Genomic DNA, 18,711 nt, shown 5'->3' on the forward strand with positions numbered 1-18,711 from the left:
TCTGGACGCGGCGCGGGCGCACATCACTCCCGCACCGCGCCCGAGCGACGCTCCACGTCCGTGCATTGTATGGGAATAAATAATTGGCTCCCGTATTCTTCTTTTGACGAGCTCTCCGGCGGGCCCATTATGTCCATTTGAATACGAACGCCATTCGGACGGCAGTGGCGACGTCCCCGGTCGCCTGCGCCGCGCTCCACACCACGACACTACAAAATGTCGACAACAAACACCACCGACACGGGTACGACCACTTTCACTATTTCCTGGGCATTCGCCGACATTTGGGGAGGCACCAGCAACACCGGCTCCGGAGCAGCTCCAAGTGCGTCCGAATGTGAATGGCTGGGTCACCTGCTGCTTCACAGTGCATGATGACCACGACGGCGATGTGTCTGAGATGTAGTCGAAAGTGAGTTTAGTGGACGGCGCCCGGCGGACCCCGGCATGTGCAGAGTAAGTATTGCAGCCGCCGAGCAGGAGATCCAGCATGGGACCAGGTACGTGCTATCATCAGTAATACATTATTTTTCATTTAATTTGGTGCCACTAACATTTAATGTTTGTACCCTAACCGATAGGTCATTTTGGTCACCGGCTGTAATCGATGTCCTAGATTCGCTCTTATAGCAGTCGTGCGTAAGTCGTCAGTGGCTCGCAGACCTGTGACAATGCTCTTATTTAGCCGAATGTTAGGGCGGGGCAGGTGATTGGACAATGACTGTCGGTCGATAATAGAAGAATTACCAGTAGTTATGACCACTACCCTGGCTTTGGCAGGTGCCCTTGCTAATGTTGTACTCTGATGCAATTGTGTATGTGACGCTCCCAAAAATTACCATGATGATTATCAAATCTGAAGATTTGTGAAAGATTGTGATACTTAAAATAATTTTGACTGTGTAGATGAGCAGATGTAGTTTTACTGTCCAGCTTTGAGCCCATACATGTAAGACTGTTTTTTTTAGTATGTAGGTACTATTCGTAATGATTTGGCAAATATGATGTGAATGCCTAAAGTGAGAAGGGGAGGTCGTGCGCGGGCATCGGGCCGCCGCGTCCGGTCCGCGGCCGCGCAAATTGTCAATTGGCAGCGCGTCTCAGGGCTGACAGGCAAGGTTGATCTCGGCTATAGAACTAACAACGCTCCTGTGCTATAACCAACTTGCCCCCCGACTGCACCACGCCATATCATCTAAGCCATATCGCATTACCTAACAACGGAAATGCTTATTGCTGCGACTAACGCATTCCACTACCCATCTAATAGATTGAATGGAAAAAATTGCTAGGATTTGTTGAGTCTTCATTCACTCGTATGCTAAATGGTTTGCCAGTTAAGTAATATTAGGTATGTACAGTAATTGATTTAAACGATGGCCAGTGCATCGAGCCCTAGAGCTACACATAAGAAACGGATCGAAAGAGGTCTTATACGACGTTAATGCGGACTTCCTGCCCTCTGTGATCTGTCAATTACCTTTGTATAGTGCACTGATGTGCCAGTGTCTCAATGAGATATGTCACGCACAATTTGGAACGTTCAAAACTGGCGTGATCAGGGAAAATACCAGCAAGGCCACGACAGGCATATCCCGGAGCCGGGACTCCTATTCCAAGCACACTGTTTATCTAATAAAGAAATAAGAGTTCAATAATGTATAAATTTTTCGGATAAACGAACCGTACTTTATGAAAAAAGTAAGTAGCCAAATTCGACAGTAACCTAATCGTTTTTTCGGGTGAGTTTTTAATAGCACTACCTGGTAATGAGCACTAATAATCCAATTCAGATAATAATATTTCCCTCTACTATTTTACTGCTCTAACTGCGAATGATCATGCTACAATTAACCATCTACCAATTGGCTATAGCGAAATTACTCTATGGTTTACACAATAATGTTTGGGTTATTTACCGCTAGCGATTTAGACTTTTATGAGCAATCAGTAATGCACAAATTAAATTCATTGCCGCATAGTAGGTATTAACCCTTTGGGCGCTTTAGCTACGAAAAAAAGCGATTTTGTTGAGCCTCTACGAGTTATTCCTACCACTATTGTTAAGTATTTGTGAGTAAAAAAATTAACGCGTTTAGATTATACATATTTTTAGGACTCTTAGGTCGAGAAAATAATATGATTTGAGAGCCATTCCTGACTTTATATTAGGGAAATAGCCTCGAGACTCGAAAGGTGGCCAGCGATCGTGTTTGTGAAATCTCTGAATTACTGTCACGGTAATGAGGACAATAAAAAGACAAATACTTTCATTAATGAATCAGTACATACGCATGTTAAAGAAATATCCAAGAAATGATGTTCTTGCATTGTTTCTGTATAAATAAAATATGTATGAGTTGACTACAACTAATTCTCATCGAAAGCTAAACCTGTTTTTGTATTTTTTAGGTAAGACACTTATGAAATTGTACTCTGTGCAGCCAGCTTAATGGCTAAGAGAATGGCGCTAGACCTCACCTTCCTAAAACAAGATAATAGGTTTATACAATTTAGTGCACCGGCCATTTGAGACAATTTGCACATTATTAGCCTGTTGACTTTACCATTTACCGGCTGTATTTTAAGACACAGGAAATAATCTACGTTAAATACGGTAATTTGTGTAGGTATAATTTTTTCAAAATAAAAACAAATCTTTCAAATGATTCGAATTTAAAGATCATCAATCATCAAGAAATTAAAGATCATCATAATATCTGTTTCCCTTTTTAATAAAATTCTAAGTATATAACTAATTTTATCTATACTTATAGGTAAGTAGAATACATAAATTTTAAAAAATCTTAACCATTGCTATTCTATTTTAGTTTGCCGCGTTTAAAGTTTTCAACATCTCCTTTGTGTGGTGTAGTAGTGTTGATTGTCGCTGCCCAGTTGGCCATTTAACAATATAATTCAATAGACATGCAAACTCGGTTCAAAGATTGCCCATGACTTGTAAATCAATGAAATGGGGTCAAGTGGGCCAAGTAGTCATGTCATATTAGAGTCGAGATATCCATCGGTATTTGCTTTTAAGATGTTTATTTGACTGGGTTTTAGGTACCGTTATTGTTTAGGTGTATAAAGACTTACGTTCTAACTTATAATAATTTAGATTGGGCGGGAGGATACCTTATAGCTACCACAGCTGCCCTCCCAATCATATTATTAATATATAATATTTATTTCTTCATTATTCCTAATATTATATGAATTGGCCTAGGTACTTAGTAGAAAATAGCAGTTGAATATAAGTACTTACTTAAGTCCATATTATTTCTTATTCAGATCTCGACAAAATTATTATGTTTGATGAGAAAATGATCAAAGAGTCCATTATTATGATTTTTAATACCAAAAGGCGAGGCGTACGAAAGTACCCACCTAATAAAGAAAATCGCTATATTCAGTTCAAAGCTTAAATTTTATTAAGGATGGTAAATCAACTAGCCAGTTTTGATCATTTTCTAAATATTGATGTTCTATCAATCATCATAATATTCATACTTCTTCTCCTTACATTGTACCTTATCTTCAGACTATCAAGATGATTGCTTTGAATCAAGTTGCACCTTATGCAACTCTTATCTAATAAATACCTATACGACAACTAGGATTTACATTAATCTTTTAAGTGTTTCAATACAAAATACCGATGACAATAATTAGCATTCCTTCAATCCGTACAGTGCCACAAACTTATCTGTTCCGGTGAGAGCGAACTAAATTGATCCATATCTCATTACTTACTAATTAATTATATTTTGATATACATTAGATGGGTTTATTAAAACCCAAAAGGCGAATTACCACTACAGACAAACTTAAAATCTTATAGAATTAAGAAATATTAGACGTTTACGTGAGCTCTCACCGGAACAGATAAGTTTGTGGCACTATACTTGATATGCCAAAACTCATCTGATTTTGTCACCGACATCGACACTTCAAGGTATTATTATATTTTATTGTGAAGATTGCATGCTTTTGTTAAAATTCTTATTGTATTTCATAATATTTGTACACCATTTTTTTGTAAAGCACAGAGCGCATTATAAAAAGTAAAATCTGCAATTGAAGTACCTAATGGGGACCTAAACTATGTTTGACAAATTATTTTTTTTTCGTTCATCATTCAATTAATGATTTATTCATGTCAAGTAAAATTATAAAATTCATTAAATTGATTTAAAACAAAAGTTGTACCGAGTTCTAAAAACAAATGAATATATTTTTTATGCAATCTTTGCGTGTTGTACGAGTAATTTCTCCTTTGTCAAGGCTGCTTTATGAGTTGTTCCTGGTTTTAATGTGAGTACTCTTATCTCTACCTTGGTATAATTTAATTATATCTTTAAGATACACATTGTACGAGTATTAACAAAGTATAGACCAGAGGTAAATCAAAGTGCAGGTGCATAGTTAGTTTATGTAACACGACAGTAGTTACAACAGAATACTTTGATGAATAAGGTATTTTTTACAACGCTAAACATTAATCTGTTTTTATGTTCACGTGTGGAGATCGCCTTTTCGTTTGAAGTAGGTAAGGTCGCCAGCGTCAAGTATATTTAAAATAGATAGGAAAGTGTTCCTATCAAATATGTTGAGCAATGTCTGTACCACTAGGTAGTAGCATAGAATAACAAGTAACTCGTTATTCTATGGTAGTAGTAAGCATTAAAATAATACTGATAATAATAATCCGTTGTGTTAGCACTATGATTAATTGATGACTCTTGTTTGTCCAAGTTGCAGTTGCTTGATGTTATTAATTGCTTATAGGATTCCAGAACTACTAATGTCTGGATTCAATATAAGGCTTTTTTCGGTATGGTAGGTATTTCCACAGTTTTCGCCTTGAAGGGTCTTTAATCGGGAGATGATTACTTCGATTTATTACTGCAGCATCTCTACTTAACTTTTACTCCTGCATCAGCCTTTACTACAGCCTAATCATTCCTTATCTGTTGTCAGGATTACCCGGGCTCCCGGGGCCGCGTAACTGCACGCCGCCGGCCATCGACGACTTCCCGGCCGGCTTCTTCACGGAGCTGCAGCGACAACATGGCGCCATCGTCATCCACGCCTTCATCTCGCTCTACCTGTTCATAGCGCTCGCCGTCGTCTGCGAGAAGTTTTTTGTGCCGGCCGTGGATAGGATATGCACTGGTATGGTTTGTTTACTTCTGGTGTTTAGTGAATATACGGTCAAAAATCCCTCTAGGAGCATCATAACCAGGTCCAACAGACTGGACTACTCTGTTTTTGCCTATTTGAGTTTTAAAGTACTAAGGTCAGGACCGGTTCGTTAGTTTCAAATAACGGAGGTGGTGGTGTGGATGCCGATTTTGATTGACGGGGTTCATTACTAGCCCTCAAACTACTACTAGTTCTCTTCTAGCACATACAAAAGCATCAATGGTCACCAATATTATTTCTTCTTCCACGCAGCATTGAACATGACGAATGATGTGGCCGGCGCCACCTTCATGGCGGCCGCCACGTCAGCTCCAGAACTCTTCGTGAACGTGATTGGGACCTTCATCACGGAGGGGGACATCGGAGTGGGCACCATCGTCGGCTCCGCGGTCTTCAACATCCTGGCCGTGGCCGCCTGCTGCGGCATCGGCGCTGGCATGGTGAGATCACTGTTGGTACTCAAACGCGATCTGGGTTCCGAATTGATAAAGAGGCTATACCTTTCTGCCCAGTCTTCTCAGGTCTTCTCTACCCAGGAATTGGAAACTTCTTCTGACATAAATTCATAATACCCATTAAAAAAACATGAAATTTAATTCTTAATGCTGATAAAGTCAGCAAAGACGTAAAAAAACTATAGAGGCTGGTTCTCCATGAATTATTCCAGGTGGTTCCGCTGGACTGGTGGCCGCTGACGCGCGACTGCCTCGCGTACGGCATCACCGTGTCCATCCTCATCTGCATCATGCACGATGAGTACGTGCAGTGGTACGAAGCCTTCTTCCTCGTGCTGCTGTACGGAGTCTACCTCTGCATCATGTACTACGACAAATCCATCCAAAACTTCGCCAAAAGTAAGTACCACATTCTCTTGATTACATTTTAACCAGAGCTTTGTAAATACCTACTAATCCCTTGTTTGTAGATAGTTGGAAACGATTTGCTAAGGACAAGAGCAGTGACGAACATAAAGAAGGCGTACTGGAAGGTTAGTTGTGCCACTGAACTCATCTACAAAAGTATCATGCACACTCATACTGTATGTATTGTGTCAGAGACTTATTCGTTATTTCACAATTTAAACTAGCATTGCTTTCAGATGGTATATCATCAAAGACGGCGTCCTCGAAATCCGATCACCATCAGCATAATGGAAATGTGGCAAGTGTCATTCCTTACATTGATTCCAACGAAAAATGCGTTGATATAGACACGGAGAAAGTGGCCGGTGGTGACGACAAAGTAATAAGTCTTCGCGACATTGATGCTGTCGTTCATGACCACGAGATCGTCAGTGATGCTGAAGGACAGAATGACAAGGATGTAGAGACCACTAAAGAAACCAATGGATATGAACATTCTTTGTGGAAATGGCCTACAGGGCAAACCTGTTTTACCAAAGTAAGTTATGTAATGCACATAATTAAATAAACTAACGTACTCTTTTTTTACAGTCAAAAATAATGTTTTTTTTTCTATATTTTAGACTGCCTGGATAGTGACGTGGCCAATTCATCTAGTATTCCTGTTTACAATACCCGACTGTGAGAAACCACGCTTTAAGAAATGGTTTCCCTTGACGTTCATTATGTGTATTGTGTGGATCGGTTCATTGTCATACATAGTTGCTTGGATGATCACCATTATTGGTATGTTTACCTTTTTGACTTGAAATTACTATGAAACCGCGAAGGCTCTTTCATTTATAAAATCATTGCGTGTTTTCAGGTGATACATTGATGATTCCTGATTCAGTTATGGGAATCACTTTCTTGGCAGCAGGCACATCGGTTCCAGAAGCAGTTTCCAGTGTAATAGTTGCTAAGCAAGGTATGGCTTCTGAATTAGTCAAACGGGTCAAGTTGCTTTTAGTTTTTGAATAGCATGTAAATTTTATCATTTTTGTTGTAGGTCACGGGTCTATGGGTATAAGCAATTCCATTGGATCAAATACTTTTGACATTCTCCTGTGCCTTGGACTGCCGTGGTTGATTAAGGCATCCCTCACGCCTGCAGAGCCTGGACATTATTGGGTTAGAAATAACTTAGATTAATATTTTATACGTTAATTAATCCTACTTTCCATTGAATTTGCGAGTTCTTGGCTATGCGTTGAAGCATTGCGATTTTGTATCTTTGCGAATTTATTTAAATTAGTTGTCAATCTGTTATTATGTAAGTACTTACAAATATCAGAATTTTGTATAGTATGATGTGTTATGTGGGAGCCTGATTTATAATGTAATAAGTACCATATTTGTGGTTTAAATTATGTTCTATGGTTTTCCCTCTCTTATTATTTATGTTTGTGACATGATTTTTATAGCATCGGAAACTTAATTGTAAAACAGGCTCTTAATAGATTACTCCTAACTTAATTATTATGTTGGTAATCCATTATTGTTACCAAAAATACTCATTTGGTTTAACCTTTATTAATTTAATTATTATATTTACATTGCGCCGCTCATTTAGTAATTTCTTTAAAAATCGCCAATGCGCTGCGAGCTCACTGCCACTCAATCACTCATATTTCTTTACATCGGCAGGTGAAAATAAACTCAATGGGGTTGGAGTACTCTGCCATATCGCTTCTGTCGACGCTGCTGATGTTGTATCTGACATTCTGGCTCAACAAGTTCAAGTTGGATGCGGCGGTGGGCCGGGCCTGCCTCGCCATGTATGTCATGTTCCTGGTACTAGCCACCCTCATCGAGCTGAACGTCTTTTTCCCCGTCAACGTTCGCACGTGCAAGAGGAGCGAACTCTAGACCGCCGCCATCTTGGACGCGGCCGCTTGCCGCCAAAAACTATACACCCCTGTACAGTGAAACCCAGTGATGTGACCTATGCCTTATTTTGTAACGTAGTATATTCTGGCTCCAGCTACACGTAGAAACGTATTTGCTAGATAATGTTGCAGTTTGTAAGAAATAATATGCCTCTACGCATTTGTTGAATTTATGTCAATCGATTAACGAAATTAACGGGAAGATTTTATAATTGTTCGTTGCTAGTGGTAATTTATAAATTTAATTAAGGCTTAACTGTATTTTAACAGATCTATTTTTGTGAGAGTCTTGTAAGTCTTGTTAGATTAAGCCAGTCAGTGAAATTCAGAATAAATATGTATATTTTCAGTCAACTTGTTTCTATATCTATTACAAGATTACAACTACTACTAATGTACGCCAGTTCATTTGTTATTGTTTGGAGTGTCATTTCAGTAATTTATTCAACATTATATCTAAGGCATTCTTATTTCTGTATCCTTATAACATCTTAGATATATTAAATGACTTTGAAAATTATAATAATCTACACATTTGTTTAATTTAGAGAGTTTTAATCAAGAATATCATAATTTTGTATACTTATTGATGATTTATTGTAAATTGTCAGTGATTTTCAGGATCAGGTTATCCTAGTTTAAAGTTTAAAAGACAAAATATATTAAACGCTGTTTTATTTATTTTCACACTTAAAAGTACCTTCGTACTGTAATTACATACACAAGAACATTAAATACTCCTTAAATTCACATTTACCCATATAATTAAATATCATTTACTTTACTTTCATTGATACAATATATCCTCACTGTCTTTTTTCGTTTCAACGCCTTTCTGAAAAAGAAATATAAGCATTATTTAATTTTACATATTAGACTGCTAAATAAGCTAAGCACTTGACACGGAAATATTAAAAACAAATTAACCTGCGTCTAACACGGTCTTATCTTGAATATAAAAACCGAAATTTTTTATAACTTTATAACTATGAGCAGTTACAAAATGATGCAAAAAAAGTATAAAAATACTATGCATAACTAATAATAATAATTGACTTTATCTAGACTATGTACAGGGAATATTCAAACTGTTCCTTACTCGTTGGAGGCTCTGGATCCTCTTCAGCACCAGCTCTTCGCTCTGCAGTCTCGGCTTGCGGCACAGAGGGTGCTGCTTCGGCAGCCAGCGGTAGATCACCGGGGTCAACAGGTCCCGGTGTACCTACAACAGTTTTAACTCAGTAACTTTGACGGTTGTTGGTACTCGGGGTCCGATACCCTGGGCTGGGTATATTATATACTGTGTAGTATATGAACATCTATAACATTGGGGAAATCTTTAAACGTGTAAATGGGGCATGCATGCACCTATCAATCCTGAATTCCTCGAGGAAACGCTGAAATTACAACTTTTTAATTAAATACACATATTATTTCTCACCATGGTGGGATCGTTGGGCCCCGTGAGGAAGGAGACGATGGTGCCCACCACCACGCACACCACCATGCCCACCAGCGTGTAGTACAGGTAGCTCAGGCGGTACAGGAAGAATGTGCCGGACCTGTGACATTAATGTACAATTAACAAATAAATAACACAATACACACGACTTACAAACCGGAATTATTTAGAAAATATTTTTTGCTACGAACTTTGAACGACTACGAGATTGCTACGCCGCGTCGTAGACCTGTCGTAGTCTTTTCGTAGCAAAAATTCGTTATAGCTTTTTTCAAAAACTTTTGAACTCTTTGTTGGTTTTTACTGTAAGCACAAGTTTTCAATTTATTTAATAATACGTACATAAGTACGGGGAAAGACAATCTATCCTATGTAAACAAACTTCTAAAACCGCACGACGTGCGACTCAAAAAATAAACAATGATCGCTTACTTACGAATCAATTTTATCATCGATGACTCTCGTTTCTGTGATGAAGGTGGTGTTAGCCGGGCATCCTTCCACGGATATAGGCTTTGGCACAAACACTATTTCCCCTCGCAACACGTTGGACAGAGTGCCCATGCAGATCCAGCTCATCAGTGAAATGGAGAAAATACCGCCTGCTAGTGCGCCCTGGAAAAATAGTATTACACTACGTTGATAATACAATAGTACAACATACGACGATTCAAAGAATTTTTTACTGTGATGGGTCATGAATAAAAATAATACAGAAAACTACTTAATACATAAATTATGGGTATAGAATAGCTTGTGACCGCTACCGGTGATGCACTATGAGTTCCTATTCTGCAAATGTATTTAGCGACTTTGCTAGTTACTCGTAAGAACGCAAAGAATACAGAAATGTTACCTTCGCTGTGGCCCACGGTATAAACAGTCCCATAGTAAATAATCCGAGTAAGGTCCCCGATGTGATCCCGTCTAGACTTTTGCCAGCCTGGATCAACGCACCTATGTGCTCGACTATAAACACTAGAGCCACGCAAAGAAACCCTGGAAAACATAAACACAATCTTCAATATACTTACTTTCAACATGACTGTAGTAACTTTAAATAAAAAAATAGGTATCTACTTGTAACTTATACATATACATACCTACAACAACCACAATTAACTTCATGATTAAACTAGCGTTCTTTTCCGATATCGGTCGCTTGATGGCCGGTCTGATGAGGTCCTCAAATATCACACCGCACATTGAGTTTAGACCAGTTGACATTGTACTGTAAAAAACATTTGATTGAGACAGATTTATGTTATCTAAAGAAATATGAATCATACTATCGTAGCAACATCAAGATCATTTAAACGTTGGTCATCCTCCAGGTTTCTGGACCGATAACTATAGGTCAGGTAGGTATCCGAGTTTTTTTTGTAGAAGCCTACCTAAACAGCTTTTTTTGCAAGTTAATAATAAGAAACACTTTGTCTTATCAGTAGTATTTCGTTTAAAACAGCTAATAAGTAATAGTCTTACCTTAAAGCAGCACTGAATACACCGCTCATGAATATGCCAGGCAGAGCTGGTATGGCGCCAGTCAGAGTCATCACAAAATATGGTAACAACTGATCACTCTTCTTGATAGCCCCCGTGAGCAGCGGGTCGCAGCTTGCGAATGTGGCGTAAATCACCAGCCCAGTGGAACAGCAGAGAGTCACTATTGTTGACACCCCTACAGCCAGGATCATTACCGTTCTACAAACAAACATTTAGCGAGCAGGTGTAAATAGAAAGACAGTCAATAGACGTAATAAATGTGTAGGATAGATGATGATGTCTTTGGTCCAACCAAAGGTCTTCCGTTAAATATTTGGAGTAAGTACTTAAGTAATACCAAAATAATACAATCAAAACAAAGACCTACATAAAAGCTCTCTTCAGAGAGGACAGAGCGAGACATCTCTGTACCATGGCGTGGTTTACTGAACACGAGGCGAGCCAGCCGAAGTAGTTCCCGAATACTGTCGACCAAAATGTGTGCCTTATCGTCGGATCCGGGTTCATGCTGTAATGAAATATGCTTAGTTAAAAGACAAAGACTGGTTTTCTGTAAAATATTTTGTTCTTCGTAGCACTTAAAGTGGTTTATTCAAAACCGACCTAGAAGAAGATAACATTCATTCAACTTTAACTGAATCCAATGTATGAGTATACATATACAATTTTACCTAGGTATACTAAGTATATGTAAATACATTTAATTATTGTTTAAAAAATTATTGATCATAATGTTTTATGACGAAATTGAATCATTTAATGTAGACATACTTACTTGAAGAACTCTAAACGGTCTCCTTTCTCGTTGAGTTCGATCACTTTGGCCACGCCGCCTATCTTCCAAGTGCCGTACACCAGAACAAATATCACCCCAAAGTACATGAGGACGATTTGTAAAGTATCTGTCCATACCACTGCTTTCAGTCCACCCTGAAAACATAGTGCTATTACAAACTGCTACTCTACCGAAAAATCTTGCAATGATTAGATAGGTAGATATGATTTTGTTATGTGGCATCATTGCATACTTTTGAAAGCCTAACGGATCATTGGGTTGAGTTTACAACATGTTGAATTTGTGTTATGTTGAGTATGCATTTCGTTATATCCTGTCATACACAAATTACATAAATTATAACACATTTTCAGAACTCAACCTCATGGTCCGAAAGGATAATAGTTGAACTTTAAAGCGCATGCGCCATAATAGAGATGCAATATAAAACAAATCGATTAAATTTTTAGTTTCGTATTACTAAATCTCTGGTTAGCAACTATACATAAACTGGTACTTACAAGTGTGGTGTAGAAAATACAAACGACGCATACAATTGGCGATATAAGATGTAGATTGACCCCAGTGACTGGAAAATTTTAAATTGTCTTAGAATACACCTATAGATCAATTTGCGAGGAAAATATAATTATATTTCATAAACAACATATTACAGTACCTTGGCTGAACGCTAATGCTGGCACATATATCACTATTGGGATGTAGAGCATTAGCTTTAATATAAAGATAATAGTCCCAAATAGTCTAACAGTAGAGTTGAATCTGAGTCGTAAATACTGAAAAAAAACAATGATACCATCGTCAGTTCTGCTAAACATACACCTAGCATTAAACGAATAAAATTGCTGAATTTCAACGTACCTCATAGGTAGAAGTTATTTGTAAGTTGTAGAAGACGGGGAGGTAAATAAACCCGACAGTCAACGAGACCGCCCATTCAGACGCCACCACCATATAGAATTGGGTCCCGTAAGTATACATTTCCGCAGGGAGGCCCAAAAGAGTTATACCCGATATATAACTGAAACAAACATACAGACACAGTCTAACTATCTGCCAACCTTTGTAAATGTTGTAGTTGATAAATGTGAACCAATGTAAGAGCACTTACCTCGCGATCAAGGACATCGATATCGGGAAGAGTCCCATCGTTTTCCCGCCCATCAAGTACTCAGCGGTCGTGTTTTGTTTTTTTGGTGCGAAGAAGGCGAAGTACACGCCGATCAGGGCCGACAGCATCAGCATGGCCCCGAACACCAGGTAGTCCAGCCAGTTGAAGTAGATCATCGTAGAGAGGTCCGCGGCGCGTCCGTCCATCGCTCCACTTAAACTCCATCTCGGCCAGCAATGACCATTTACTAGCGGAACTGTCAGCTGAAGTGCTATATTTACTCTGGAAGGATTGCGGCCTCTGCACGAGGGCTGCGGCTAATTCGCTGATTACCGGCGCGGCGTCGGCGCAGTTGCTACGACCTACATGTGATCCGCTTACGCAACGCCCCAGGCGCTAGCCCCAACTACGCTTACATTTCGCTTTTCTACTAATGAACATGAATTCAGAATAGAGGAAGAATGGAAAATGATGATGTAAGGACTGCAGGGTGAAGAAAAGAGTGATGTTATGTTGACTTAGTCACAATTTATTTAATCCATGAATAAATATATTTTATGCCTTAGCTTTAGAGTGCTCGCTTAGCGAGGGTAACAAACTAGAGTGATTTGATATTTTAAACTTACGACTAGAATGAGGATGAATTAGGAAGCTTATTTTAAACATATTTTTTTGAGTAATACCTACTCTGTTAACATAGACAGAGGTGTTTCATCTAACCAAAATATTCAGGTACAATGACTCCGAAATGTCTTATTAAATCTAACAAATATGAATGATTAAATTTCTACTGAGTATAATAAGTATTACAATAATAATTATATTAAAGACATCGATTTGAATACAACATTAATTTTCTTTAAATGTTTGGTACTACTCGTATAATTTTGAAAATTTTGCTATAGTTACTATGGATACAAAATGTTATATAAGGTAGACAAAAATACGGTTTAGTAGGTTTAATCTAAGAACATCAAGAAATTCTTTTGAATTTATATGGAATTTTATTTATATTCATGAAGTACCTTTAGTAATAATTAGACATTTATTTAAACAGACATATAATATGTAAGTAAGTATAATATTATCCTCATCACTTGATCATCATAATAATATTTACTCTAGACTACTAGAGAGACACGAATAAACATCGACAAAAAACATCCATGACATAAAAGGCTCTAAGAGCGATCGGCATCAATTGATGTCCCTAACTTTATCTGCTAATATAAATGGATGACAATAGATGCCAACGAGTCGAGTGCAGAGAGCTGCGATACCCAACTATATACCCGCATGACTACATAGCCACATACCTATCTATATACCTATCTATGTGTTTGATTCATCTCATGATTCAGACATGGTTCCACCTTTAGTTCATTGTACCTATACTTTAACTTTTCTCATTGAAGACTTGTTAAGGCTTACCTAACACCTATGCTATGGTGAAGGATGATTATGATGTAATTAATACTAGACAGCATGATTACTAAGCGGAGTTAAGCGGAATACTGTTTAAAATAGTGAGTATAGAAAGATAATGAAAGTACTTAAAGAAAATATAAAAAGGACTCAACAGCTTTCTCAGTCAGTTTTACCAAAGGAATCAATTCATTAATTTAAAATTGTGCATGATTCTATCTCGAAGTTGTGTCCTACTATAGCTCTGTTTATGTTCTACGATGAAATTTTTGTTTTGACATAGGCATATGTATATTAATATAACGTTGACATAATATTTTAATTGATAAGTATCTAAATATATTTTTCACTACCTATGTACATTCATAACATTTTAGACACATTTTTATGATATACTATTTTTGGATGATGATAGCTATAATAGATTCATAAACTAGAAGTTCTACATGGATCTACAGAGTTCTAAGTAGATATACACCTACGTTACGTCGCACTATTTAAAGGCTTCGTCTTCTTATTTACCTAGTGACTTCCCGGCGCGTGATGTCTTCTTCCCTATAAATTAAGACGTTGAAATTGCTTCGATTCATTAGCCTATAAAAATCCTATAAATTCAGTTACTAAAATTGATCAATTCCTATTTTCAAATTGGGTAACCAATATTTTCAGTCGGGTAGATTGCTTTTCTGTGTTGTTTTCAATATGAGGGGTATTAGACATCGGCGGGGGACGCTAGGTCCAGGCGGGAGCGCCTGCGGTCCACGGGGTTCAACTGCCCCGAGGTGGACCGCTGCAGCGACGGCGACCGCGCGCGTCCACCGTCCGACTTGGACTTTTTCACTTTGCTGCCGCCTGACGCTGGCTGCTTACCTTTAAGCGATGACACTGAGATCACTACATCTGTCGAAACTCCATCTTGTTCTGAAATCAACCAAGCAAATATTACAATCTTACACCTACAGTAACTCGGAACAAGCTAAATTTATAAATAATACTACAAACCGGTTCGTTGGATAACTTCGCCTGCGTTGTTCAAAAAGAATTTCGGCTTGTTTTCCTTGAGTGATTCCTGGAACAGACATTATAGCTTAGTTTTAGCCCTCTTCTTCCCACATAATCTTTTCTGATTTCGTATACAGACCTTTGATTTACTAGACTTGGAAGCAGAGTCAGTGCTTCCGCGCCACCACGGTCACTGGATCTCACAAAAAGCCCGCCCGGGCTCCTTGGAGGGAGTGGCCACCTCGGGCTCAAGGGCCGCCTCGACTGCCTCCGGCTTCGGAGTCCCGGTGCCCGATGTGGTCGCGCCACTGCCAACCAGACAACCAACCATGGACTTAGTATTGTTCTATGTATGGCTAGGCGACCCTCAACAATGTTGTAGGGAAAGTGTGAGAGTAATGGTTGATTCGTAACTGCATTTGGCCAACTGAGGTAGTAACTGTGTTAACAATACTGGGGTACCCATCTCTATTAATATTTAACAATATGGGTAGCGAGTGAAGTTATGGTAAATGGTTATTTGGAGTCTTCGCCGTAACTTATTATTATGCTCTATTCGAAGGTATTTATATTCCCCAATTTAAAAACCCAATAAAAATATATGTCTTAAACATCTAGCGGCAGAGAGGAACCTCAGCACAACTGGAGATAGAACAGCGTCCAAACATTGATATTATACGTAAGTACATACATATATTGTATATGTACTAATACATAGATAAACATAGTTTACAGACAACAATTCATCGCATATAGTTTGTACTATTGTTTATTTTACACACAGCAGCATACAGGAAGGGGAACTACGGTACAAGAGGCGGGGTACATCATCAAAACAAAGGAACAGTTCATAAAGTATCAATATCAGTACGACATCCACCAAACCTACATGTCATGCAGGAGAACAGATCCCGGAGACGGGAAGTGAATGCGGGACCTCGGGCACCTCACTGCCCCCCACTTCACTTCTAGCTCACAGCGACCGTAGATTCCATATTCAAACACAAATAAAAACAACAAACGAAACACAAGAAGCGGGTGGGCAAGGGGTTGTAACATCGTTGCATGGAGTAAATGAAAACATAGTCCTACACGTTCACCTACAAAACGCCAAGTACAGTTTCCTGCATAAGAACTCAGAGTAAGATACAGGTATAATATATAGGGCCAAGAAAACTGAGAGTAGTAGACATCGACACAGGTACTACGGTACTAAGAGCTCGGAAGTGTGAAGTGCACACAGTCGTATAAAGCTGTACGATGCAGTTTCATGAATAGCCGACCTTCGGTAGAAGACGGAGAGAGGGGCGGGGGCGACGGCGGGAGCGGGAGCGGGAGCGGGGGCGGGGGCGACGGCGGGGGCCGTGCCCGAGCCCGACGCGACCGCGTCCTCGCCCCGCTCCACTACCTCGACTGATGTCGAGCACTCGGGCTTCGGATCAGTCTCAGAAGTCGCCGTTCCGCTATGAACGAGACAAGTTGGCATTACATGGCAAATACTTCCTTCTGTGCGTAGCATCGGTCTTCAGGTCGTTCTAGATTCAAAATGAATTAATGAGTTAGTGTTAGTTATTGATTAGGATGATGATAGATTGATTGATCGCACAGTGGTGAATATGGGTGCAGATGGTGGTGTTCTTACGTCATGTCGACGCGGACGGTGGTGCTGCTGTTGTTCTGCTGGTTGCGCATGGCCAGTGTGGACACCATGGGCGGGCGCGCCGGCTTGTTGCCCAGCAGACGCTCAATCTCCGTCATCACGGTGGCCGTCAGCTGCGGGACGATCTGGCAACAATACGTCATCACTGTAGACCTTGGCTGCTGGGAATTAGCCGAAGAATTGATAGCCTTCGGGTAGAAGTGCTAAAAATGCATCATCCAAGTCACAAGTTAACTGGATCAGTTGGTAATGGATCAGTTAACTGGATCAGTTGGTAAGAGACGCAGCTGTATTGATCGGATGGGCATAACCCAAAACAAAAACAGGCCCTACCTACGGATGGCCGATCATAACGATGACCATGCTAATGAGCTACTTACCTGCAGAGCATGTATGTTTTCCTTGAACTGGTCGACACTGGTGGCGCCCAGCAGGAGACAGTTTACTGACTCGTTCTTCAGGCACCAAGCCACCGCCAGTTGGCTCATGGAGCAATCTGTCAAGATGGTCGTCATATGTAAACGTTTCTTATGCCAAATTATCGATTTAGTCTAATTAGAACTAATTAATCTAATCTTAAATGTTTGTGTTTCTGCCTCGCCGTAATGTTTGTCTTAAATTATTAAAATAGTTCATCATTATCTTCTTCGTTTATTAATAAGTTTGCTTTTCCGAAACTTCTTCAGTGAAATTTTGTGATCATAAGTGTGTGTGTGTCTGTATGTCTCAAAAGGTTTTGATCTCAACCACGCGCACAGCATACATATTTTTTGCAATAAATCATTATAATGTACAATCTTACTTAGTGAATCTGCCAAGTTAGACAGATCTCTGAGTTTGTCTCCGTATGTGCGCTGTATCTCCTCGCCAGTCACCTGCTCCTTACTGCCTGAGCTTCGCACCTGCACGGGATTTGACTACACTTAGTTGAATTCAGTCACTCGTCTCATAATCATTCGCTGGCTAAAAGACCGACACTCGATTGCGCTACATGGTTCATCGGAGTATAGAGGGATCATGGTGTGTTAGGAAGCGTTTCGAAGCATGGATAATAAAAACTGTTTCAGTTCAGTTACAGTGGACTCTATCATTTACTCTCGGTAGCTGTGCTTTAACAAAACAGATGATAGGCTGCAATCGCTAGCATTTCATGGTTAGTTTTTTTGGTTTTATGACACTTGGTGCGGCAGGTGTTTCAACTGGCTAAACTATAAAAACATGATGTTTAAACGATTAAAAATTACGTATACGTTATTGTAAACATTAGTGGTATTAAGCATCAACTAAAACGTGCTAGGTTGTCTGTCTCACTTCGGTTCCTGCGACGTCTTCTTCGCACCAACTGAATGTGCTATATTTTCTGTTGAACCTTGACTTGGCAAAGAGACCCGTGATCTCCTCACGACCCAGGCCTTTGCCAGTAGTTATTGCGGACCAAGCCATCATCCCTGGCGATATTGAAGAGATTACACCTTAGGAACGACTGCAGTTGACAGTATACAGCCAAATTGAAATTATAGGATTTGATGAAGTAGCAATTAGTGATGGAATTTCAAAATTACTAACAATTAACTAGCCCCTCGTGAACTCATTTCGACAATCAGAATCGGATCGGAACATTTAGAAGATTTTCTACAAATGAAAACTTGAAAGTCATTCCTTATTCAAAATTAGACGGAGCTCTCAGGGCTCTGATGATACCAGGAACAGTCACAAATGAGAAGCAGGTGAATGTGTCTGCAGACCGCAT

General features: G+C 39.3%; 2 protein-coding genes across 16 annotated transcripts in view; one reads left to right on the top strand and one right to left on the bottom strand.

Annotated features, from left to right (window-relative positions):
- LOC125491299 (sodium/potassium/calcium exchanger 3) lies at nt 1–8,657 on the top strand. 2 transcript variants are annotated; one of them, XM_048632909.1, is made up of 10 exons: nt 1–244; nt 4,984–5,178; nt 5,461–5,648; nt 5,876–6,062; nt 6,134–6,196; nt 6,308–6,609; nt 6,695–6,857; nt 6,937–7,038; nt 7,120–7,241; nt 7,758–8,657. In XM_048632909.1, the coding sequence occupies exons 1-10, from the start codon at nt 217–219 to the stop codon at nt 7,977–7,979; spliced, it is 1,572 nt and encodes a 523-aa protein (XP_048488866.1). In that variant the 5' UTR covers nt 1–216; the 3' UTR covers nt 7,980–8,657. The 2 variants fall into 2 exon arrangements, with proteins under 2 accessions (XP_048488866.1, XP_048488867.1); XM_048632910.1 differs by lacking the exon at nt 6,134–6,196 and having other exon boundaries at nt 2–244.
- The window catches only part of LOC105380545 (voltage-gated potassium channel subunit beta-2), a 20,932-nt gene continuing 10,878 nt past the window's right edge, over nt 8,658–18,711 (bottom strand). For 7 of the 14 annotated variants that reach the window (XM_048632894.1, XM_048632893.1, XM_048632895.1 and 4 more), the window contains 9 exons: nt 18,273–18,433; nt 17,764–17,878; nt 17,342–17,457; nt 16,944–17,086; nt 16,585–16,764; nt 15,441–15,609; nt 15,302–15,368; nt 15,170–15,220; nt 13,386–14,854 (listed from right to left, as the gene is read on the bottom strand). In XM_048632894.1, coding sequence (XP_048488851.1) covers nt 15,492–15,609; nt 16,585–16,764; nt 16,944–17,086; nt 17,342–17,457; nt 17,764–17,878; nt 18,273–18,433 — 833 coding nt within the window. In that variant the 3' untranslated portion in view covers nt 13,386–14,854; nt 15,170–15,220; nt 15,302–15,368; nt 15,441–15,491. Of the gene's footprint in view, nt 8,835–9,098; nt 9,222–9,440; nt 9,562–9,897; nt 10,077–10,317; nt 10,461–10,564; nt 10,693–10,946; nt 11,166–11,334; nt 11,476–11,742; nt 11,898–12,263; nt 12,332–12,421; nt 12,540–12,624; nt 12,785–12,874; nt 14,855–15,169; nt 15,221–15,301; nt 15,369–15,440; nt 15,610–16,584; nt 16,765–16,943; nt 17,087–17,341; nt 17,458–17,763; nt 17,879–18,272; nt 18,434–18,711 lie in introns of those variants that run through there. The other 7 variants (XM_048632897.1, XM_048632898.1, XM_048632901.1 and 4 more) reach the window with 6 other exon arrangements.

This window comes from Plutella xylostella, chromosome Z (genome assembly GCF_932276165.1).
Source record: "Plutella xylostella chromosome Z, ilPluXylo3.1, whole genome shotgun sequence".
NCBI lineage: Eukaryota > Metazoa > Arthropoda > Insecta > Lepidoptera > Plutellidae > Plutella > Plutella xylostella.

What these genes read in the sequence shown, in the direction of transcription:
- LOC125491299 (XM_048632909.1), top strand. Translation starts at nt 217, where the DNA reads ATGTCGACAACAAACACCACCGACACGG. An exon ending in CGTGGATAGGATATGCACTG is followed by an intron (nt 5,179 to 5,460) that starts GTATGGTTTGTT and finishes TCTTCCACGCAG; the next exon opens with CATTGAACATGACGAATGAT. An exon ending in TAAAGAAGGCGTACTGGAAG is followed by an intron (nt 6,197 to 6,307) that starts GTTAGTTGTGCC and finishes CATTGCTTTCAG; the next exon opens with ATGGTATATCATCAAAGACG.